Here is a 26,018-nt window from a genome sequence, read left to right on the forward strand (position 1 = left end):
TGCTGTTGGAAGATTTTAACCTGTCAGATGCGAACTGGAATGTTCTGTCAGCGGAATCGGAAAGAAGTATTGAGATTGTGGATGCCTTTCAAGAGGCTCTGCTCAGACAAATGGTGACGGAACCCACAAGGGAAAAAGCGATATTGGAGCTGGTCCTCACAAATGGAGAGAGTATCTCTAATGTTCGAGTTGGTGCTCACCTGGGAAGTAGTGATCATCAAACGGTTTAGTTTGATATAATAGCTAAAGTGGAAAGCAGCCACACGATACTTAAAGTCCTACATTTCAAATGTACGGTCAACAAACGATTTCAAAGACCCATTAGAATGTACCATTTAATAACATCCCTCCTATCGTATAGTTGTACCTTGGGTTTCTGTTTCCCATATGTAATACTTTACATTTCTCAACGTTGAACTTCATCTGCCATCTCGTCGCCCATTCCCCTAGTTTGTTCAAGTCCCTTTGCAATTCTTCACAGTCCTCTTTAGTCTGAGCTCCACTAAATAGTTTGGTGTCGTCCGCAAATTTTATTATCTCACACTTTGTCCCTGTTTCTAGGTCATTTATGAATATATTAAATAGCAGTGGCCCGAACACCAAGCCCTGCGGAACACCACTCGTGACCCTCCTCCAGCCCGAGTAGTGGCCCTTCACCTCTGTTTCCTATCCGCCAACCTGTTTCTGATCCATCTATGTACGTCTCCGTCCACCCCATGGTTCTTCAGTTTCCGGAGTAAACGTTCATGAGGCACCTTGTGAAAGGCTTTTTGAAAATCTAGGTATATGATGTCTATGGGGTCTCCTCTGTCCATCCGTTTGTTAATTCCTTTGAAGAAGTGCAATAAGTTAGTTAGGCACAATCTCACCCTGCAGAAACCATGTTGGCTAGTTATCAGAAGTTTGTTTCTTTTAAAATGTTCATCTATGTTTTCTTTTATCAGTGCTTATGCCATTTTCCCCGGAACCGAGGTCAGACTCACCGGTCTGTAGTTTCCTGGGTCACCTCTTGATCCCTTTTTAAAGATGGGCGTTGCATTGGCTATCTTCCAATCCTCCGGGATCACACCTGTTTTCAGGGATAGGTTTCAGATTTGCTGCAGTAGTTCCACTATCTCCTCCTTTAATTCCTTCAGAACCCTTGGATGGATTCCGTCCGGACCTGGGTATTTGTCAGTTTTTAGTTTTTCTATCTGCCTGCGCACATCTTCAAGGCTCACTTTCATAGATGTTAATTTTTCTGCTTGATTTCCATTGAAGAATTGCTCAGGTTCTGGTATGTTGGTTGTGTCTTCGTTTGTAAATACAGAAAAAAAGAACATGTTAAGTCTTTCTGCAACTTCTTTCTCCTCCTTCACCACTCCCTTCCTGTCTCCGTCATCCAGCGGTCCCACCTTCTTCCCTTTAACATATCTAAAGAACGGTTTGAAATTTTGTGCTTCCCTGGCTAGCTTCTCTTCATACTCTCTTTTGGCTTTTCGAATCAAACGGTGACATCTTTTTGATACTTCCTGTTCTCTTTCCAGTTCCCCACAGTTTTGTCTTGTTTCCATTTCTTGAATGAATTTTTCTTATTGCCTATCGCTTCTTCACTATTTTAATTATCCACACCGGATCTTTTGTTCGACTCTTTTTGCACCTCTTTCTGAATCTGGGGATATACAGATTTTGCGCCTCACTCACCATGTCCTTGAAAAAAGACCAGGCATGTTCTACCGTTTGCCATTTTTTGGAAGTGTTCCTAAGTTTCTTCCTTACCATTTCCCTCATTGCTTCGTAGTTGCCTTTCCTGAAGTTAAAAGCTGTCGCTATGGTTCTCTTTCCTTTCGGTTTTCCTACCTCAACCTTGAACTTGATCATATTATGATCGCTGGTTCCCAACGGTCTCACTACTTCCACTTCCTTTGCAGGTCCCCTTAACCCATTTAGGATTAGAGCCAGAGTGCCATTTCCTCTCGTCGGTTCTCTAACAAGCTGCTCCATGAAGCAGTCTTGTGTAGCCTCCAGGAATTCTGTCTCCCTAGCACATTTTGAGCTTCCAAGACTCCAGTCTATCCTGGGGTAGTTGAAGTCTCCCATAATAACCGTGTTACTGCTTTTCAATTCTCGCTTCATCTTAGCTTCCATTTCTTCATCGATATCTCCGGTTTACCCAGGTGGACGAAAGTATAGGCCCATCTTTATTTTAGGTCCTTTCCTACCCGGTATTTTAACCCATAGCGATTCCAGCTTGTTGGTCGTCTCTGCTGTGTCCATTCTTGTCAATTGTATGCTTTCTTTTATGTATAGGGCTATTCCACCTCCTTTCTGTCCTGACCTGTCTTGGCGATAGAGCTTGTACCCAGGCAGTGCTGTATCCCATTTGTTATCTTCATTCCACAGTGTTTCAGAGACTCCAATGATGTGTATGTCCTCTGCATTGGCCATGGCTTCTAGTTCCCCCATTTTGTTTCTTAGGCTCCTTGCATTAGTATATATGCAATTTAGATCCTGTTATTTTGTTGTCCTCATTTCCTTTCCCTGTGCTTCGGTCTTTAGTGTCTTCTCTTTTGCTACAATCTTTCTAAACTCTTCTTCTGGGTTAGACGACTCCCGTAATTTGTCCCTTGTTTCTGCCCAGCCTTTTTTCCCCTTACTATCTTCATGGGATACCTTCTAACGAATCGTCGACGCTTGGTCGACTGTTGGCTTTCCCCTTCCTCTTAGTTTAAAGCCTGTTCTAGTCCTCTCTTGATGTTGTTTGCCAGAAGTCTAGTTCCCACCACGCTCAGGTGCAGTCCATCTCTCCTGTAGAGCTTGTTCTTTCCCCAGAACGTTGTCTAGTTCCTCACGAAGTGGAATCCTTCTTCCTCACACCATTTCCTCATCCACACATTTATTGATTGTAGTTCCTCCTGCCTTTTCACATCTGCCCTCGGTACTGGTAGGATCTCTGAGAACGCTATCTTCTGGGTCCTCATCTTCAGCTTCCTGCCTAGAATTGTTCTATCAGCGTGCTTCTTCTGTAGTCTCTCCTGATGACATCATTCGTCCCAATGTGGATCATTACTGCAGTTTCTACCGTCTCTGCTCCTTTCAGGATCTTTCCAATTTTGTCCATGATATCCTTGGTTCTCGCTCCTGGGAGGCAGGTCACCAGTCTCTTTCCCTCCTGCTATGTGGCTGTCTACATTCTTCAGTATCGAGTCTCCCACTAGATCACTGACTTTTCCTTCTTCAATTTTCGCTTCGGTCTCAGGTCAATGTCCTTGGTGTGCTTCGTTCTTTCTTCTTCTGGGTATCGACTAGCCAATTCCTCTCCCTTGTACGATATTCCTCTGTGGGTGTCTTCTTTGAGGTCATCTGCTTCTTGTTCTCCCTTCCATGTTGGTGTTGGTGTAACTTTATCTTTCATCTGAAGTTCGTTCTCTTCCATTCTCCTCCTGTATGCTTCCTCAATGAATTTCTTGAGTTCCCTGACTTCCTCCTCGATGTGTCTCTCACTCATGAAGTCTTCAGCTGTGGTGAAGTCCTTCTAGCTCCTGCATCTTGTCCTCTAGTCGCTAGACTTCCTTCTTCAAGCTTTTCAGCTCCTGACACCGACCGCATACATATGACTGTCTCCCCGAGGGGAGGTAGTCATACGTATGACAGTCTGTGCAGAACACTGGAAAGCTCATTTTCTGGTTTCTCTCTGATTCCATCATTGTGCCTACTTTAAGATAACAGTTAAGATTATGTGATCTTTCTGTGCCTGCTTCCTTCTTCACCTGCTTCCTGCCTTGCTGCCATCTTCTTGTGTGTGCTGCCTACGCTCTACCTTACCTTATTTTTGCTTGTGTGCTTGTTCCTTCTGTGCCTGCTTCTTGCCTTGCTGCCTTCTTCTTGTGTGTGCTGCCTTCTCTCTACCTTACCTTACTTTTGCTTGTGTGTTTGTTCCTTCTGAGCATGCTTCTTGCCTTGCTGCCTTTGCTCAACCTTTCCTTAATTTTACTTGTGTGTGTATGTTCTAGAGAATGACACGGGGAAAAAATTTGTCCCCGTCACCGCCCCGTCCTCGGCCGACTATCCTCTGCACCGCCCCGTCACCGCCATTCCCTTCACCGCCCCGTCACAGTCACCGCCATCCCTTTCACCGCCCCGTCACCGCCACTGCCATCCCATTTACCGCCCCGTCACCGTCACCGCAGCATGCATAAAAGCCTCAAACAGGTATGATTTTATATACTTATCTTTATTAACGTATAAAGGAAACATTCTTTACAACTTTACAACTTAGTTAACTATACAAAAACAAAACACAACCTGTACTTTTAATTGTCCTTATTTTTTAACCCGTGGATGAATAATAATAATAACTTTATTCTTATATACCGCCAACAATCTTGCGACTTCTAGGCGGTTTACAATAAAAGAAACTGTAAATACAATCAAGTGAAGCTTTACGAACAGCTAATTAAAGAGTATAGCAGTGTATATTTCGTACAACGAATTAGAGAATATAGCAGTGTACATCTGATGACATTAATGATGTTAATGTCAGTTTGTGTGTTGCAAGGCCAGGAAGTGCCAAGTTGTTTACATAGAAGTAGAAATATTCCGTAAGTTCATAGAGTGTTCAAAATGCAAACCTGCTACCATGAAATCTGATTTTTAAGGGCATGCATTCGTGTAATTGTGCCACAGCAAATGGACTTTGGTGCATTTGCCAAGGGAGAATCGCTACTGTGGCTTTGTAAAAGGGGCCCTTACTGAGTGAAGTCCATAGTCACCTAGACCAGTGTTTCTCTCAACCAAGTTTCCCAGGCCAATCTCCACACCTGACCCCCATCCCCATCATAATAGTAAATAGTACTAATTGTAATGCAATTTCTTCCATTCATTTTTCATGTATATAATATTAATTCATTATGGTAACCACAAAATTAAAAGAAACACAAAGCACACTGTATGCAGAGAAAATATTAATTAATATTTGTTTCATTTTTCAAAGAGGTCAAGACAGATGACTAAAATATGCAATGTCACTTCAGAAACAACTATAGAAAAATAGACAAATATAATGCAAAATATAGATAACTGATATAAATTCTCAAAACTGACACATTTTGATCACTAAATTGAAAATAGTCATTTTCCATACAATTTTTCTATCACTAATCTTCCCCCACCCCATATATATTCTGCAGGTTTTCAAAGAGATCAAGGCAGATGATTTTATGCAATGTCACATCAGGAACAACTATACAAAAATAGACAAATATACCCTCCGGGGCTCTATTGTGTGCGTGCTGGCTACCCTTCTCTTCCCTCCGAAACCAGAAGTAGCGTCCCGGGGGGGGGGGAGGGGGGGAAAGAGAAGGGAAGCCAGCACGCATACGATAGAGCCCCGGCCCGGAGGGAAGCTTACAACTTGCTGCTTTTACTTGCTTCGGGCCTTCCTCACTGCTGGGTCCTGCCTTCGCGGAAACAGAAAGTAGGCAGGTCCTAGCAACGAGGAAGGCCCGAAGGAAGTAAAAGCATGCTGGTAAAAAAAGGCAGGCGTCAAACAAAATTTTTGGCGGCGAGTTAGCCCGGGAAGGAGCATCGGCGGCAGCAGCAGGATTAGCTGGGTGGTCATCTAAATCAGCCGGGGAGAACACTTACTTGTACCTGACGAAGTGAAACGAGTGAATCCAAGCGAGGCAGCGACTGCAAACAAAATTAAAATCCTGGGCTCGGCTCCGAAATCCAATCGCTACTGCTGCGCTACAACCCATTAAATATCAGGTGTGGCAGTAGCGATTGGTCCCCTTCTTTGAGCAAAAAGAACTGACCAATGAAGAGCCTGTATATTAGGGGGCGGAGTCAATGCGGCAACGTGCAAATCGGGTAGAGACTAGAGAGTTGAGGAGACAGACCACGCGGAGACAAACATGGCCGCCGGAAAAAATCTGACACCCGGTCTCGAACTAAAGACTCACGGTGAAGACAAGGTAAATAGCGGTACATAGAAGGGGGTACATTTGCCTGCGGGGACAAATCTTTTCACCGTTTTTGCGGGCGGTGAAAACTTTTGTCCCCGTGTCTGCGGCGATTTGTCTATGGAGTCTCCAAAGCCCGCAGCCACCCCGCGGCTCCCTGCGGGGATCGCTCCCCGTTTCATTCTCTAGTATGTTCCTTCTGTGCGTTTCTTGCCTTGCTGCCTTCTTGTGTGTGCTGTCTTCAACCTTACCTTACTTTTGCTTGTGTGTGTTCGTTCCTTCCGCATCTGCTTCTTCCTTACCTTCTGTGTTTCTGTGCTTGCCGCTTCCTTACCTTTCAGTCCTTCCCTTGTGCTCTTGGGTGTAGTGACTTGGCCCTTCACAAAGACGCTCTCGCTAAGGCATGCCTTAGCCACGTGCCAAATGGCTGCGCGCCATTGGCTCCACCCCTTTTATGGGGGAGTGCGGTCATTGACTCTTCCGACGCGGTGGGGGTGAGTGGAGCTTACTCTCGCCGCTGCCCCTAGCCTGCTCTTCTCTGTCTCCCTCCTCGGCTCTTTTTTGCTTTTAACCTGCTTTTCTCGCTGCTCCTCGCTACTCCTCTTGCCCATGCCATCGAACCAGTTCCTTTGGAACAGCACAGCAGGGGTTTTTTACTCCCATTACATCCTTGTTCCGAAGAAAACGGGCGATCTGCAGCCCATTCTGGATCTCAGGGCTCTCAACAAATTTTTGGTCAAAGAAAAATTTTGCATGTTGTCCCTGGCATCCCTTTATCCCCTTCTCGAGCAGAATGACTTGTTATGCTCTCTGGATCTCAAGGAGGCCTACACTCATATTCTCATCCATCCTGCTTCACATCAATATCTCAGATTTCGAGTGGGGAATCTGCATTATCAATACAGAGTGCTGCCCTTTGGCCAGGCTTCATCTCCCAGAGTGTTCACCAAGTGCCTGGTGGTGGTGACAGCTCTACGGAACCATGGTCTTCAGGTATTCCCCTAGCTCGACGACTGGCTCATCAAAGATTCAACATCTTAGGGGGTTATTGTAGCGACCCAATGGACTACGTGTTTCCTACAAAGTTTGGGATTTGAAATCAACTTTCCCAAATCCCAGCTTCAACCCTATCAGAATTGACAATTCATCGGAGCTGTTTTGTATACTATCCAACTCAGAGCATTTCTTCCACAACAACGTCTGGAAGCTCTACTTCAACTCTATCATACAGTGTCTTCTCTCTCTTCCATCTCAGCAAGACACATGATGTTACTACTAGGTCACAAGGCCTCCACAGTACACATGACTCCTTTTGCCAGACTTCACCTCAGAATTCCTCAGTGGACCCTGGCTTCTCAAGGTTTGCGACCCACTTTCCCGACACATCACAGTCACTCCTTCTTTGAAGCAGTCTCCGTTGGTGGATGCTCCCTTCCAATCTCTCCAGAGGCTTGCTTTTTCAAACACCCCCTCATCAGAAGGTCCTCACAACAGATTCTTCGACCTACGCTTGGGGCGCTCATCTTGATGTTCTCCGTACACAAGGCCACTGGACCAGTACGGATCGTCAATGTCACATCAATCTGTTGGAACTCAGAGCGATTTTCAAGGCTCTCAACGCTTTTCAAGGCTCTCAACGCTTTTCAACATCTTCTTCACAACCAAGTAGTCCTCATTCGGACGGACAACCAAGTCACCGTGTATTATGTCAACAAGCAGGGATGGACGGGATCTGCCTCCGTTTGTCAAGAAGCTCTGAAGGTTTGGGACTGGGCAATCCGCCACAACACCTTCCTCAAAGCTGTATACATCCAATGGGCGAAAAATTGCTTGGCGGTCAACTTGAGTCATCTTCTGCAACATCACGAATGGACTCTCCATTCCTCGCCTCTTCATCACATTTTTTCACAGTGGGGAACACCTCAGATAGACCTCTTTGCAGCTCCCCACAACTACAAACTGCCTCAGTTCTCATCGCTTCGAGGCAGATGCTTTTCTTCTGGAATGGACGAATCTCTTCCTCTATGCATTCCCTCTTATTCTCAAGACTATGGTCAAGCTGAAAAACAATTATGCTACCATGATTCTGATTGCTCCTCGGTGGCCGAGACAACCTTCAACTCAGCAGCAGGGAGCCATACCTTCTACCAGTTTTTCCTTCTCTGCTTACACAATGCCAAGGATCTCTACTTCATCCCAACCTGCAGTCTCTACACCTGACAGCTTGGTACCTCTCAACATGACTCCTCTTCAGTTTTCTCAACCTGTCAGAGACATTTTAAAGGCTTCTAGGAAACCTACCACTAGTCAATGCTATCACCAAAAATGAATTAGATTTTCTACATGGTGTTTCTCTCATGATAAGGAGCCCCAACATTCCTCCTTATCTTCTGTTTTGGATTATCTTTTGCACCTATCGACTTCTGGCCTCAAGTCTACATCAATCCGAGTCCATCTCAGTGCAATTGCAGCTTTCCATCAGCCTATTGAAGGGAAACCCCTCTCTGTTCATCCAGTGGTTTCCAGGTTCATGACTTTTCAATGTCAAACATCCTCTCAAACCACCTCCTGTGATTTGGGACCTCAATGTTGTCCTTGCACAACTGATGAAACCTCCATTTGAACCAATTGACGAGGCTCATCTGAAGTATCTCACTTGGAAAGTGAGTCAGTGAGCTGTAAGCTTTAGTTGCTGATCCACCTTTCACGGTGTTTCATCATGACAAAGTGGTTCTTCGTACTCATTCTAAATTCCTCCCTAAAGTAGTATCGAAATTTCATCTCAACCAATCCACTTTTCTTCCAGTGTTCTTTCCAAAGCCTCATTCTCATCCTGAAGAAGTAGCTCTTCATACTCTGGACTGTAAACGTGCTTTGGCCTTCTATTTGGAACGCACCAAACCACACAGAACTGTTCCTCAACTTTTTGTCTCCTTCAATCTAAATAAGTTGGGACATCCTATTTCTAAGCGTACCATCTCCAACTGGATGGCTGCTTGTATCTCATTCTGCTATGCCCAGGCTGGATTACCCCTGCACAGTAGAGTCACAGCCCGTAAAGTCAGAGCAATGGCAGTTTCAGTAGCTTTCCTTAGATCTACACCTATTGAGTAAATTTTCAAGGCTGCTACTTGGTTCTCAGTTCATACTTTCACTTCTCACTATTGTTTGGATGTTTTCTCTAGATTGGATGGAGAGTTTGGCCAAACAGTATTACAAAATTTATTCTCCTAAATTGCCAACGCCCCCACCATCCCATTATAGTTAGCTTGGAAGTCACCCATATGTGAGAATAGGCTGCCTGCTTGTCCTGGGATAAAGCACAGTTACTTACCGTAACAGTTGTTATCCAGGGACAGCAGGCAGCTATTCTCACAACCCACCCACTTCCCCTAGTTGGCTTCTCTGCTAGCTATCTGAACTGAGGAGACGCGCCCTACGCTGGGCGGGAAGGCAGTTGCGCATGCATGATGCGGTCGACAAGTCTGCTTGCGAGGCTTCCGCATCTGGGCTCCATCGGTGACGTCACCCATATGTGAGAATAGCTGCCTGCTGTCCCTGAATAACACCTGTTAGGGTAAGTAACTGTGCTTTATAGTTTATAAAACTTTCCTTTAACAGTTAAAAGGAAAGATATATAAACTATAAAGAGTTTTACCTTATGCAAAATTGTCATTTCTTTAATAAGACATTAACTATTTTTTCTGCGGCCCTCCAAGTATTCTATTTTTTCTGCAGCCCTCACATTTAAAGTTTAATATCTTTTCTTTTTCAAAACTGACACATTTCAATCACTATATTGGAAATCAAATCATTTTCCCTACCTTTGTTGGCTGGTGACTTTATTTTTCTGTGATTTTAACTGTTTCCAGGGCCTTCTTGTCCTTTGATGACTGTTTTTCTCTTTGTCTTCACTTTCTGCCTTGCATCCATATTTGGCATTAACTTAATATTCAATTTTTCTGCTTTTTTTTCAAAATCTATGTTTCCATGTCTTACCTTCCCTTCCTATCTCTCTCTTCTTCTGTCCTATTTCCATGGTCTGACATCTCTTTCCTTCCTTTCTCTTCCTCCCTCCTTCCTTCCTCTACCCTGGTCTGGCATCTGTCTCCTTCCCTCCCCCATGCCCTGGCATCTCTCTCTCCCTCCATGGTCTGGTATCTCCTTTCCTTCCCTCCCTCCCATGAACTTGGCATCTCTTGTTCCTCTCTTCTCTCTTGTATTCTTTCTCCTTCCTTCCCTCTCTTTCCCCGATTGAGTGCAGCAGCAACAGAAGCAGCATTTCCCTTTCTCCTTTCCTGTGCAGCAGAGGCATTTCTCTTCCCCCTTCCCTCCCTCTCCCTTTCCCTGTGCAGCAGCAGCAGCATTTCCCTAGGGTCCCCTTTCCTATGCAGTAGAAGCATTTCTCTTTCCCCTCTCCTTCCGTTCCCTTCCTTGTGGAGCAGCAGCATGTCTGGTCAGCTCCCTTGCTCAGTTGATTGTTCCGTTCAAAGTCGCAGGTGGTTGCTCCTCGCGAGATCCGCACCTGCGTCTGAAGCCTCCCTGATGTCTTGATGTTAGAGAAGCTTCCGATGTAGGAGTGGATAGCGTGAGGAGCCGTCACCCGCGACTTTGAACGGAACGTTCTACTGAGCAAGGAAGCCGGCCAAACACGCTGCTGCTCCACAAGGAAGGGAAGGGGGAAGAGAAATGCTGGTGTGGATGGCGCGAGGAGCCGCCGCTGGCCACAGCTTTGACCGGAACAATCAGCTGCAGCAAGGGAGCAGTTGATCATCACGTCCAGACCGCGGGCCGCAAAATAGCACCTGGAGGGCCGCGAGATTGATACCACTGCTCTATCACTATGCCCATCATTCCTCCCCCTGTTATCCCTTTCAATCTGTTCCTTTGTCCCCTTTCCACCACCATATCCAACACTTTTCCTCTCATCCTTCTCTCCCCATACTTCTCTCTCTCGCTCCTGTTTCTCTCTATGCCTAATTTTCCTCTTTTTTTTCCTTTCCCTTTCCCTGTCACACACTGATGCCCAAAAGTTCTCCCTTTCTATTCCCTCCCTCCTATCCCAAGTTAGTGCCCCTTCCTCCCTCCCTTCTGTGTTCTATGTTCATGCCTTCCCTTCCTTATGTGTCGAGTTTGTGCCCCCTCCCCCCTCTAATGTCCCAATGTGTTCCTTCTCCCTCCCCCCCCCACTCAAACTGCACTGCTTCTGTGGCTTGTTCGGGGGACGTGCAGCAGGCAGCAAATTACACGCTGCATGAGGCTGACCCACAAGCCTTACCTCCGGCATCAGCTCTGCCATCAGAGGGAAGCCCTGTGGGTCAACTTCGAGAAGGAGGGTGGAACAGGGAACCCTGGTAGGAGATGGGGGGAAAGCATGGAGGGATCAACTTTGATGGGCGGGCAGGAAGGGAGGGCGGACAGAGATTTCTGGCAGTGGCTTCAGCTTCAATGGGTAGAGCAGACTGCAAGGAGAGATCCCCGGTGGTGGTTGTGGCTTTGACAGGCGGGCAGGAAATATCCACTGCGGCAGTCAGGCTGCGCACACCCAACAAGCGGCCCGCATACCCTTAAGAGTACACATACCGTGTGTTGAGAAACACTAGTATAGAGGAACCATCAGTTCAGTAAAAAAGAGGAGACCTTGAATTTAGAACGGAATTGGTTAGTGTTAAGAGATGTTCCCAGTTCAATTTCATAGTTTTATGAATTACTGTACCAGATTCCAAGATATTTAATTTTAGTGGGTTCCCAGGAGAACGGTAAATTGGACATGCGGTGTTTCATAATCATAGGGGCAGAGGCATAACTGCTGATCTACTCCAGTTTATTTTGTAGCCATACATTTTAGAAAATGATTCAATACATGAAAGTAAGAATTTTAAAGAACCTAGGGTAGTGTTTAATAAAATATCAGCAATTCTTGGTGAACAGACAATGTAGTTGACATACTTATACTTTTTACTCAAAAAGTATTATTTTAGACACTTTTTTTTTTTAAAGTCAATCAATTTTTATTAATGAAAGAAACACAGAAAACAAAAATAGAACAGCGCAAGGCAGCAAAATAAACAATTCACGAGGAAAAACAGATGTGACAATCTTGCTAAGGCACAAAAGCATGACATAGGCAGTCAGTATCAGGGACACAATGGCACAAGTAATACAGTACTGTATAAAATACATTGCATAGGAACATGTCAGGTTGCACACTCACAATAGGATATCAATGGAGACCAGATACTGCGAAAAGATGATTGAGAACCCCTGCACTCGGCCACTCTGGACTCATATATATATATATATATATATATATATATATATATATATATATATGCAGAGAGAACCATAGACCACCATTGAGAGGTAGACACCTGTCTTTGCGTCTTCCAATTAAGCAACACAGTCTTGATGGCCAATCCACAGAGAATGTCAAACAAGGTCTCCATATGACGAGGAAGAGGAGGTTCAAGTACTGCGGATCGCAATATTACCAGTCCATAAGTCAATATCGCAGGAGATGGAATAATATGACTCACAATGTCACCAACCTCCGACCAAAAGCCAGAAACAAAGGTACAGTCGAAAAGCATATGTTGTAAAGTTCCAGCAGACGTTAGACATCTCCAGCACTCACTAGATGAAGTGGATACAGCTCGTTGTTGTTTGACGGGAGTCCATAGCGATTTGTGAAGAACAAAAAACAGAGACTGTCTAATAGAGGCCGAATGCAGGGGTCTGTTGCAATGCCGCCATATCTGGTTCCATTGCCTCTCAGAGACGGAAAGAGAAAGATCCCATTCCCACAATCTCTGCACAGGTAGAAACGTGTGCGGAGCCGCAGTCCAGAAAACATTATATATCACAGACATGACATGAGGCTTGTTACTCCAAGTTGACAGCAGAGGGATAATGGGGGATGAATGAGTGCGATGTAAACGTCCCAAGTCAGTCCCAAAGGAAGCAAAGATGCTATGTCTGACTTGTATGTATCTATAGGCTTGATTGTGAGGCAACCCATATGGAATGCAACTGTGAGAATGTCAGCAGAGTGTCCTCCCTCAATAAATCTCGTACATACCAGATCCCACAGGCAATCCAGGCAGACCAGTAGATCATTCGGGAGTCAACATTGATCTGGGGGTTACCCCAAATAGGAGAGTGATAAGAGAAATATAGGGGAAATCGCAGATCCCGTCTAAGACTCATAAGTGCCTTTTGAGATACAGAGAAAGTCGCCCACTCCCGGAGACATGGAGCCCCCGAGGAAAAAACAGATCTTATCAAGTGAGTAGGGAAGCACCAAGTCTCTCTCAATCTTCCCCCAGTAAGGTAAATCTACACTTTCCGGGGGCAGAAACCATTTACTGACGCCTCGTAATAGTGCCGCAGAGGCATATAAGGAGAAGTGAGGGAAATTTATTCCACCCTGGTGCCTGGGCTTTTTAAGGGTTGACAGTGCAATGCGAGATGGCTTCCCATTCCAAAGAAATTGAGCAAGAATCCTATCCAATTTTTTGAAGAAAATAGGAGAAAACGGAAGAGGGAGCATTTGTAAGACGTATAATATTTGGGGAGTCATCATCATGCGTATTGACTCTAGTCTGCCCCACCAAGTCAGATGCAAAGGGGACCACTGAGAACATAGTGTTTGAATCTTGGTCAATAGCAACGTAACATTCAAATCAATTGTATCCTGCCAGGTGTTGCAGAAGCGGATGCCCAGGTATTTAAGATCTTGGGGACACCACTTAAGGCCAAAGGGGGATATCATCGCCTGAGTACAATACAAATTCAACGGGAGTACCTCAGTTTTATCCCAGTTAATGGTGTAGCCTGATAGAGTACCAAAGCCTGAAAGAAGTGTAAACACAACCGGCAGAGTAGTCTCCGGATTAGAAACATAAAGAAGCACATCATCCGCAAAAGCGGAAAGATGCACCTCTCGAGGGCCCACCTTTATACCCTGAATAGCAGCAGAGGTATCCAATCGTCTGAGCAAGGGCTCCAGAGCCAGATTGAACAGGAGGGGCGATAGGGGACACCCCTGACGAGTTCCTCGAGAAAGGGAGAAATAAGAGGAAAAATGACCGTCCACATTCAATCTGGCTCTAGTGTTAGAGTACAAAAGGCTCACCATATCGATGAAGACATCACCCAATTGGAACAAGTGTAAGGTGCAAAATAAGTATCTCCATTCCACATAATCGAAAGCCTTTTCGGCATCTAAAGACACCACACATTGAGGAATGGAGACATTACGGGCGGCCTGTAACACATGACAAAGTACTCTAGAGTTATCAGCCGTAAGTCGGCCCTTAACAAAACCACATTGAGTAGGATGTATGAGCAAAGGTAGAACCTTGGCGAGTCTATCTGCAAGTATCTTAGCATAGATTTTACAATCATAATTGAGTAAAGAGATTGGTCTATAATTTTTAGGGAGCAAGGGATCACGCCCGGGTTTGGGAAAAAACACAATATCTGCTTCAGCAAAAGTTCCCCCGCTCGACCCCTTGTCCATAAAGCCATTATAGAGCCGTAGGAGCAATGGAATCATAGTGGTTTGAAAAGTTTTATAAAAACCCAGGGGGAGACCATCACCTCCTGGGGCCTTACCCGATCGCAGACCACCAATGGCCACACTGACATCTGAAGCAGATAAGGGCTGATTAAGCTCCGCATGAAGTTTAGATGGAAAAGAAGGAGGCAGCAAGTCTCGGAAGAACTCGTCAAAGTCGCTCTCAGAGGGAGTAACCCCCGAGGTATATAATTTCTCATAAAAGGTGCGAAACTGGTCAGTAATGACTACAGGGTCGGTGACGAGAGAGTCCCCCGTTTTAAGGGCGGTAATATGACGAGCTCTTTTTTTTGTTTAAGGTAAATTAGCTAACAGGGTACCCGCTTTATTTCTATGTTCATAATATAGAGCACCCTCATGCAGCAACATTACGCCAGCTTGCTCAGACAGAATGGTATTATATTGAAATTTCAGCTTACAAATTTGTAGTAAATCTGAGGCATCCGAAGAGATATGGTATCGGACCTCCAGGGATTTTATCTGGTCATCTAGATCGAGAAGAGATCATTTACGTAATTTGGCAAGATGAGCCGAATAAGCTATAATTCGACCCCTCAAGTACGCCTTGTAGGCATCCCAGACAGATAAGAAACAAGCAGTGTATCATTATGCAGGAGATAGTCAGCTGTCCACTTCTCGACATGGGATATGAACTCGTGATCCGTCAAAAGAGCAATATTCAAACGCCATGAGGATGTTGTAGGTGAGGAAGCTGAAAGAATATAAGTTATTGAGACAGCAGAATGGTCCGAGAGAGGACAGGAAATTATAGACGAAGATTGAACAGAGCGTATGAGTGAATTAGATAACAAGAAATAGTCCAGCCGCATAGCAGACGCGTGGGGTGCTGACCAAAAAGTATATTCTTGGTCTTTGGGGTGAAAGAGACGCCAGACATCAGCTAGGTCATAGGACTGAAGAATATTAAGCAAAAGTGAATGTGTCGACGGTAGTTGATAAGATGATCGAGATTTACGGTCTAAATGTGAATCAAGAACCAAATTCCAATCTCCACCCACAATAATATAGTCAGTAGAAAGGGAAGCCATCTCCTTAGATATCTCATGAAAGAACTTTGGGTCTGTATTATTAGGTCCATAGATCGAGAGGAATGTGTACCTGCTAGAGGCTATGTCAAGGGTAACTGATACCCAACGACCCTGGGAGTCATGGGAAGAGCCAACTATAGTATATTGAAGGCGTTTAGACAGTAAAATAGCAACTCCCCCCTTAGTGGAAACAGCTGGAGAGAAAAAACAATGGGAGACCCAATCCCTCTTCAGTTTGGTAGATTCAGTGACATTCAACTTGGTTTCTTGCAAAAAAAACCACCTGTGCGGAATGGTGTTTACAGAACAGTAGCATTTTCTTTCTCTTAATAGGGTGATTCAAGCCTCTAATATTCAAAGATAACACTTTACATACTCCCATCATGGAAAGACAGCATCAGTATCAGATTCAATAAGAGTACATCACCAGTGCAGAAATCCCCATGCCAAGCAAATGTCCTATGTGAAACCCGCTGCCTTGAGCTAAACCCAAAAAGAAAAACCCCATACACACACACAGTCACACTACCCCCCTCCCCCCAGCAGTCATATCAACACCCCCTCACCCACAATGCAGAGGCCTTGTAACCATCCCGCCCAAAAGGCGACCCAAAGGCCTATGGAGGGAAAGAGAGACTCTCGACAGGAGGGCTAAAAGTCAGCAGCCTCCCCCCAACAGCCCCGTGCAGCATCATAATGTCAGAATACAGTAAGTTATATCAAAAGAACCAGTCACTCACATCAGAATAGAGATCACTACAATAACAACTGTTCAACTTCAAATCATTCCCCGGTTCATTCAGGGAGAAAGAGCAAAAAAGAAGACTGATCAGTGTCATTAAGAGAGTCAAGTATCCATGCGATGCAGATCTTCTTGTTCCTTCAGGAAACGGTCAACTTCGTCAGGATCAGTGTAAGTTTTTGTTCTGTTTTGGTAAGTGATCTTGAATCGAGCCGGTGCTAGAAGGCCATAGCGCACCTCAATAGCTCTCAAGCGAGGGTGCATGGCTAGAAACTTGCAACGCTTTTCAGCAGTAGCTTTTGTGTAATCCGCTGAAATATATATGGTTTGGCCCTGCCATTCAATTTTCTGCATGGTTTTCATTTTATCTAAAATCAGGGCGACATGAGGAAAACGTAATATTTTCATTACCACCGGTCTCGCTCGCTGAGAGCCGGATGGGGCCTTAGTCGGCACCCGGTGGGCCCTTTCAATCTCCAAGGCTCTGTCAAAAGTGAGAGACAGGACTTTGGGTAGCCATTCTTCAAAGAACTTGCAGGCATTAGATCCCTTGGACCCCTCATGAAGGCCGTTCAGACGCAAATTATGGCGTCGGCCACGATTGCCCAGATCTTCTAATTGCGTCTCCAGTGCATGCAGTGCTTTGCGATCCATTTTCTGGTTCGTGGCGATCTCATCGACACGCAAGCACTTCCACTCCAGTACCTGCATTTTTGCGTCCATGGTCGAAATTTTTTCGGTAAGATTCATAATTTCATGTTTGATGTCTTTGATATTGTCCTTGCTTTCAGACATCATGTTAGATATAAATTGCAACTGCTCCGATATCGTGGCCTCCGAATCACCACGTGGTCTGCTTGCTTCTCCCTTAGTAGGCGTCGGAGGATCTTGTTTCGGACGTTTGGCGCCTGAGGTACCAGCAAAGGCAGCCTCAATCTTACCCTGCTTGGGTTGAGGCATCGTTGCAGCTATAAATATCGCAGATTCAAAGCAAAGATATGAGTGAAAAGTTCAAAATGACGGGGCTGTGGACGGGAGCTCGCGACTCAAGCCTCCATACCGATTGGGCTCTCTCTTTTTAGACACTTTTTAACTTTTACTTGAGTAAATATTTTATTTGTTTTTCATTATACTGCCCCTGAGAGCAGGGCAGACAGGCAGGAGAGAGTTGGGCAGGAAGAGGAGGCAGACTAAGCAGGAGAGAGTCGGGCAGGGAGAAGAGGAAGCAGCAGAAAGCGAGGGGCAGCGGCAAGAGGTAGCTCCGCCCATCCCTCCAACATCAGCTGCAACTGATCTGGAGCTCCCCCTTAAAAGGGGAGGGGCCAATAGTGAGAGCGCCTTAAGGGCCTTAAGAAGGGACAAGTCACTGTACTGAAGAAACACCAGGGAATGACACCTACATAGGCAAGTACCACAAGGGCAACAGATCAGGGACTGCATAGTAACATCACAAGGACGCTACACAGATTCCTACACAAGGAGAAGCCACTTCAGACAACACTGAGACATAACTCGCATGCAGCGGAAGAAGGCATATAGGGAAGAACAAGAAGCATAGAGGACCTCGGAAACAAGAGGAAGCCACTTCAGTCAACAGACAGCAATGGAAGCAGCAGATAGAAGCAAGATGTTGAGCTACCCAGTTTTCTGCATCGTTTGTCATATGTATGACTACCTCCCCTCTTGATGCGAGGAACTTGAGGGCCTGAATAAGCAAATCAGACTACTGGAGGGCAGAGAACTAGAAGCACTTTGAGCAGCTGAGGAGAAGATCAGAGAAGCAGAAAACTTCATGAAAGAGAGGAACATTGAGGAAGAAGTCAGAGAAGTTCATCGAGGATGCAAACAGAAAGGTCGTGGAAAATCACCAACAACAGAGGAACTGCCAAGATACACCTACAGTGAGTGAGGACCACCTGGAGGACAATCACAGGAAAGGAATAGATGCCGCAGCATCAGGACCTGGAAACAGCAGAGGGAACCCACAGGAAGACGAGTCCAGTGCAAGCCAATGCCGTGATGAGGAAAGATGGAAGTGCACCGAGGACATGGACCTGCAGCTAGAGAGATGAACATATACCAAGGGCACGGACCTGCGGCTAGAGATACAAGAGAAGTTAGAGAGGACAGCAATCGTTGTGGGGGACTCCATTATCCAACAAGTTGACAGCCACATAGCGGGAGGAAGAATGGATCAGCTGATGACCTGCCTACCAGGAGCCAAGGTAGAGGATATAGTAAACTGCATCGACAGGATCATCGACAGTGCGGAAGCGGGAGATATGGCGGTGGTGGTCCACATTGGGACAAACGACGTGAGCAACAGGAACTACAGCATTGAAACACTGAAAGACCAGTTCCAGATGCTAGGAAGGAAGCTGAAGATCAGAACGCAGAAGGTAGTATTCTCGGAGATCTTGCCGGTACCCAGGGCTAACAGGAAGAGGCAGATAGAACTGTAAACAGTCAATGCATAGATGAGACGCTGGTGTGAGGAAGAAGGATTCCACTTTGTATGCAACTGGAGGATGTTCTGGGGAAGAGCAAGCTATACAGGAAGGATGGACTCCACCTCAGCGGAGACAGAATGAGGCTACTTGCAAGCAACATCAAGCGAGAAATTGAGAAGTTTTTAAACTAAGAAAAAGGGGAAAGCTGACAGTCGACCAAGAGTCGATGGTTCGGGAAACGGTATACCCAGAAAATACCATGCAAGAAGATTTCAGGGAAGACTCATCAGATCATAGACAAGATAGAAATCCCGACAGATCGAAAGGGATGGAAACAAGGGAGACAGAAGGAAGAAGGAAGTGCAAGAAAATAAGGACACAAACTTAAGTGTATGTACACAAACTCAAGGAGCCTAAGGAATAAAATGGGGGAATTGGAAGCTATGGCATAAAAAGATAACCTAGATATCATCGGCATCACAGAAACATGGTGGAATGAGGACAACGTCTGGGACACTATACTACCGGGATACAAGCTATACCGCAGAGACAGAGGACAAAAAGGTGGGGGTATTGCCCTATACATAAGAGGGAATTGTGTCTACGAAAGAGAACACGCCAGAAACGAACAATAAGGTAGAGTCTCTGGGCTAAAATACCAGGAGCAAATGGAATGGATATGAACATCAGCATCTACTACTGACCTCCAGGGCAATCTGAAGAGACTAACGGAGAAATGACGGACAAGATTAAACACGAATGCAAGGAAGGCAACACAATTATCATGGGCAACCTCAATTATCCGGGGATAGATTGGAACCTAGGCAACTCCAGCTGCAGTAGGGAGACCAAGTTTCTAGATGCTGTAAGCGATTTCTTCCTGGAACAACTTGTCATGGAAAATACGAGAGGAAATGCAATTCTGGAGTTAATTCTAAATGGACTACGAGGACTGGCACAAGGTATAGAACTAGAAGGGATGCTGGGAAACACTGTTCACAACATGATCCACTTCAACCTAGACACAGGAACAAAAAATCGATCCAAAACGACTGCCATGGCACTGAACTTCTGAAAAGGGAACTACGAAGGGATGAGAGTCATGGTGAGGAAGATTAGTAAGAGGATAAGCACTGTAAATACGCTAGAGCAAGCATGGTCCCTTTATAAGGACACAGTCACCAAGATGCAAAATCTATATGTACCGTGTATCAACAAGGGTTCCAAGAGGAAAAAGAACAAGGAACCGACGTGGCTCACTGTAGCAGTGAAGGAAGCAATCGGAGACAAGAAGACTTCGTTTAAGGAATGGAAAAGGACAAAAATGGACAAAAACTGTAGCAGTGAAGGAAGTGATCAGAGACAATAATTCTTCATTTAAGGAATGGAAAAGGATGAAAATGGACAAAAACTGGAAAAAGCACAAACAACATCAAAGCAAGTGCCATAAGGCGGTAAGAAATTTTAAGCTATTCTTTCAATACATTAAGGGGAAACGACCCGCGAAGGAAGCAGTGGGGCCATTAGATGACCATGGAATAAAGAGAGTACTAAAGGAGGACAAAGCCATCACTGATAAACTGAACACATTTTTTGCATCTGTATTTACTGAAGAAAATATATCTAATATACCAGAAGCAAATAGGGTATACATAAGAAATGAAGATGGGAAACTGACAGGGTTGACGGTCAGTCTAGAAGAAGTATGCAGACAGATTGATAGGCTTAAAAATGATAAATCCCCGGGACCGGAAGGCATCCACCCAAGGGTAATCAAGGAACTGAAAAGGGTTATAGCTGAACTGCTTCAACAAATAGTCAATCTGTCAGTTAAATCAGGAAAGATTCCGGAAGACTGGAAAGTGTCAAATGTTACGCTGATCTTCAAGAAAGGTTGAAGGGAAGATCCGGGAAACCTTAGACCAATGAGTCTGACTTCGGTCCCGGGAAAGATGGTAGAGGTGCTGATAAAAGACCGCATCATCGATCACCTTGATGGACACAAACTGATGATGACCAGTCAGCATAGCTTCAGCAAAGGAATATCTTGCTTGACAAACTTACGACACTTCTTTGAAGGAGTAACTAGGCAGAGGGACAAGGCTGACCCAGTTGACATCGTATATTTATATTTTCAGAAGGCGTTCGACAAGGTCCCGAATGAACACCTACTTCTAAAAATTGCAAGTCATAGAATCGAGGGTGATTTATACTCACGTGGATTAAAAATTGGTTGGCGGATTGGAAACAGAGAAATGGCCCATATTCGGCCTGGAAAAGCGTCACGAGTGGAGTGCCGCAGGGTTCGGTGCTCGGACCTGTGCTCGTCAACATATTTATAGACGACCTTGAAATTGGCACGACGAGTGAGGTGATTAAATTTGTGGATGATACAAAGTTATTCAGAGTGGTGAGGACACAGAAGATTTGTGAAGACCTACAACGAGATATTCGAGGAATGGGACACAAAATGGCAAATGAGGTTCAATGTGGATAAGTGCAAGGTGATGCATGTCTGTAACAAAAATTGTATGCATGAATACAGGATGTCCGGTGCTATACTTGGAGAGATCCCCCAGGAAGGAGACTTGGGATTACTTGTAGACAAGACAATGAAACTATCTGCGCAATGTGCAGCGGTGGCGAAGAGGGCAATCAGAATGCTATGAATGATTAAGAAGGGGATCACAAACAAATCTGAAAATGTTATCATGCCATTGTACCAGGCCATGGTACGCCCCATCTGCAATACTGCGTCCAACACTGGTCATCGTACATGAAAAAGGACATAGTACTACTCGGAATGGTCCGGAGAAGAGTGACAAAATGATTAAGGAACTGGGAGTTGCCGTACAATGAGAGGCTAGAGAAACTGGACATCTTCTCCCTTGAAAAGAGAAGACGGAGAGGGGACATGATCGAAACATTCAAGATATTGAAGGGAATTGACTTAGTAGAGAAAGAGAGATTGTTCACCCTCTCCAAGGTGAAGAGAACGAGAGGGCGCTCTTTAAAGTTAAAACGGAATAGATTCCGTACAAACCTAAGGAAGTTCTTCTTCACCCAGAGAGTAGTGAAATCTGGAACGCTCTTCCAGATGCTTTTATAGGGGAAAACACCCTTCAGGGATTTAAGAAAAGGTTGGATAAGTTCCTGCTGAAACAGAACATACACAGGAAAGGCTAGACTCAAATAGGGCACTGGTCTTTGACCTAAGGGCCGCCACGTGAGCGGACTGCTGGGCATGATGGATCACTGGTCTGACCCAGCAGCGGCAAATCTTATGTTCTTATGTACTTTAAGTATCAAAATATGCATTTACCTTTATTTTTATGTAAGTACTTTGATCTAGTACTTTAAACAACACTGGATACATGAACTCCTGAGGAAGGCTGATATTGCTGAAACACAGACCTTGTTGGTGCCTAACAATCTATTGCACATCACCTACAACTAGCTTTACTTGGATTTTTAATAAATGCCTCTCTTGATATTTTTGTGTCTCTTTGGACTTTTATTCTTGTTCCTGTATTCATTCAGATATTGTGTGTGTTCATTCCACTGTTTGTTTTTTTGCATGCATATGTGGTATCACATCACACACTATGAGTTAACTTATTGGGTAGACTGGATGGCCATACAGGTCTCTTTATCTGCTATCTAATATGTATGTTAATTTGTAATTAACCACAATGCTCATAAATGCAGAAAACTGTGTTACTAATATATTTATTTTTGGATTTTGTTCCTATCATTGCTGCTTGATTCTAAGAAACACATTATTTCTATAGCTTTTTCCTTTTATGATCTTACTAGTGTTTAAGCCCGTTAGATTAACGGGTGCTAGAATATATGTGCAGAGTTAATAGTTAAAACAATTTACTAAAATCTTACCATGAGAACTTTTATATCCAATATATCCATTGTCCTTTTTTGTGTGTTTGACTACCACCTTCTGTCTATCTCCTTGTCTGTATTTCTTTATTTCACTGTCTCTCATTGGCAGCTGTATTTTTTTGTGTGTCTTTCTCTCCTTTTTTTTTTTTTTTCCAAAATCTGTCTCTCTTGCCCCCTGTTCTTCTGTGTCTGCACTAACCCCCCCCCCCTTTTTTTTACAAAACTGTAGTGTAGTTTTTAACGCCAGCTGTGGCAGTAACAGCTCCGACGCTCATAGAATATCTATGAGCGTTGGAGCTGATACCGCCACCACCAGTGCTAAAAACCATGCTACAGTTTTGTAAAAGGGGTATAAGGCAACAACCATGTTAATTATCATTAACATGCCTTACACACAAAATTTACAACACACAAAAGTTAAATAAAGAGATACATCCCATACAAATACATAACAGCTAATTATTATGCAAAATGAATAACACAGCTTGAGTGAAACTTCTCAAGCTGCATTATTGAAGGAAGCTCTCCCTTATTTGACACCCTGACCCTAGTAGCAGTACTATGATACTGCAATTGGGACCTGGCTGTACCATTTTGAAAATGGGCAACTGGGGCAGGAGTGACTGAAGTTATTTCTGACCATCACTTAACACCTTGGATATCTCAGTAGGTTCCTGAGCAATAAATAGTATTTGGGGAGGTCCAAGGGGTATAGAGTCCAAAGGAGTGGCCAAACATTTTCAAAAGGATTAGGAGCGGAGCGTCTTTGGCGGAGAGGGAAGAGGCCTGTGCGGGAGGAGAAGCCGCCGCCATTCAGTGCCTGTACACCGCGCTCCTCAGCATGAGCGGCAGCAGCCGGCAAAGGACCAGCTGGTTCGCCGACTCGGGTCTTGTGCTGAAGTTTGGAGACGGTGACACGACAGCGTCCTCTATCACAACTCTCTGGCAGACGCGGTAAGAGCTGAGAGGGCCGGCGGGACAAATATTTAGCCTTCCCCCTCCCCCCCGCCTCCAGCGCGGTCTCAGAACTGGTTCGGTGTCAACCACCTCGGGGAGAGGGAGAGAGAGAGTTTCACGCGCATGCGCACTCCTACCTGCGGGTCGCTACAGCTTACGGAAAACCGGTGCACGCAAGTGGGAGTGCGCATGCGCGGCTAGCGTTTTATTATATTAGATAAGATGAATAATTTTTTAGAATATTCTGAAATTCTGACTGTCATATACTTCATAATAAGGCACCGTCATGTACAAGAAGTTGTTTATTTGGATAGCTTTTTGAAATAAAATTAAAAACCAATTCTCTACTCTCTCTTTTCACAGATAAAGTGGATTTGAACCGTTTAAGATGTCAGCAGTTAAAATTGTACATATTGAAAGCAGGTCGAGCTCTGTTGTCTTACCAAGATAAGTTGAGACAGATCTTGTCTCAGCCAGCTATTATCGAGTCAGGGTTAATGCATTCAGGTATGATTTGGGCCCACTGAAACTAGTCATCACTAAATAATGCCACTTTATTGTAATGCTTGCTGTTTGAAATGTGTGATTTCTTATCAAAATTAAAATCAAGTTTGAAAGTTTGAAAATGGAGTGGTTCACTCAGTTATAGTGTTTGTGCACAGGAATGATTTCTGACCCTATCAGGGCTTTGGGATAGTACTGTAAGGTCAGAAAGCTTGTATAATTCAAAATTCTTAAAAAGTTGCTTCAATTGGCATAGTCATACTTTCCTCAAGTAATATTTGCAAATTAAATTTTTTCAAGTAAGACTTTTATTAAAAATTTTGTGTCAAGATTAACATCAGACAGTAGAGATAACCAACATGTCAATTTGACAAAAAAAGAAAATAGTGTTCACATCATTTCTATAAGTCCTGCAAAGAATAGCACAATTTGAAATATATATCTTTTTTAAGGAATTTGGCATGCACACCATTTTTTTTAGTCAATTTGATATATTGGTTATCTCCACTATTGTTGTTCTCACATTCTTTGTGGAGATTGTTTCTTCCCCTCTTATCTGTATCCTTCTCTACTGCCAACTCCAGACTCTGTACCTTCATTCTTGCCGCACCGTATGCCTGGAACAGGCTGCCTGAATCAATACGTCATGCACTATCCTTAACAGTATTCAAATCCAAGCTTAAAGCCCACTTTTTTAAAACTGCTTTCAACTCTTAACTCCCACTTTGTTTTAAATTATTATATACCTTATTTTTATTAATATTGTACTCTCGCCTAGAATTTTGATAGGCATGTAATCAAATTTTAAATAAACTATGAAACTAAACTATGTATTTCAGATGCTCCCAGTTTTACTCTCTGTTAAACATGATAAAGAATTGGGGAAATGTTTGAGTTTATATTTATGGAATGGGAAGCGTGCTAGGTTATCCTTGTCTGCACTAATGAGGCCAAGGGACAGAGGTGGATTGGAGTTGAAGAGTTTAAATTTGTTTTCTCAAGCATGTCAAATGAGACACTTAAACGACAGGTTTAGGGGCACACATCATTTTTCAGCAACATCTGAACTTGCCCATTGTACGCCATATCACTTTAGCTATTTGTTATATACTAAGCACCTCCCAGTGCAACCCCCACCTACAGGAGATCTTTTGGTCAAGTCTCTGCATCATGTGTAGAGGAGTTTATCCAAATCCTTACAGATTCCTCATACATCAACTTCATTCCTGCCGTTTTTGGACAATAGTATTTACATTGTAGTCTATTCCCCGTTCAGCCCCAAAGTGTTTTCAGGGCTTTTTGGAATAAGCTATTTTATTGGGGAGAAAAAACATTTTACATTGTTGGATAACATAGGATCTACCAACTTTGTCTCATTGACATACCTTCATGATACAGCAAGCCTTCATAGAACGACTCTTTTTGACATCATTGGATACTACACTAGGACACTTGTTTTGTAATATTTGGGAGCCTTTTTGGCTCACCTTGACTCCTAAGGCTCGGAGCCATTTGTTGAACCCATGATTTTGTTGGATCTTTGGATGCTGGAATATTTTTGCTGTTTAGTATAATAGGGTGGGTGGATGGGAGGTATGGGGTTGGCTATGGAGGGTAGTTGGGTGGGCAGGGACTGCTTTGTACTTCTTTGCTGATTTCCTGGTATGTTTATTGATAATTTGGTTAATAAAAATATATATTTTAAAAAAGAGTCCTGGAGTACTTATGCATTGAGAAACATATTTGTCCTATTATCTATCAGGTGCTAAACCATAAAAGATAAAAATAAAAACACAGTGGAATTTAAAACAGCAGTTATGCTTTTGGCTCTTATTTTTTAATTTTTTGGGAACATTTACTTATTTGAAGACAAATGCATTTGAAAAAATTTTGCTAAGG

At 44.1% G+C, this 26,018-nt stretch overlaps 1 protein-coding gene across 1 annotated transcript in view; it reads left to right on the plus strand.

Moving 5' to 3' along the window:
• Window positions 1-26,018, plus strand: part of HERC2 (HECT and RLD domain containing E3 ubiquitin protein ligase 2) — a 3,346,202-nt gene that overhangs the window by 1,429,438 nt on the left and 1,890,746 nt on the right. Inside the window, 1 exon segment of the mRNA XM_033948978.1 lies at window positions 23,979-24,122. Coding sequence (XP_033804869.1) covers window positions 23,979-24,122 — 144 coding nt within the window.

Source organism: Geotrypetes seraphini, chromosome 6, assembly GCF_902459505.1.
Source record: "Geotrypetes seraphini chromosome 6, aGeoSer1.1, whole genome shotgun sequence".
Classification (NCBI taxonomy): Eukaryota; Metazoa; Chordata; class Amphibia; order Gymnophiona; family Dermophiidae; genus Geotrypetes; species Geotrypetes seraphini.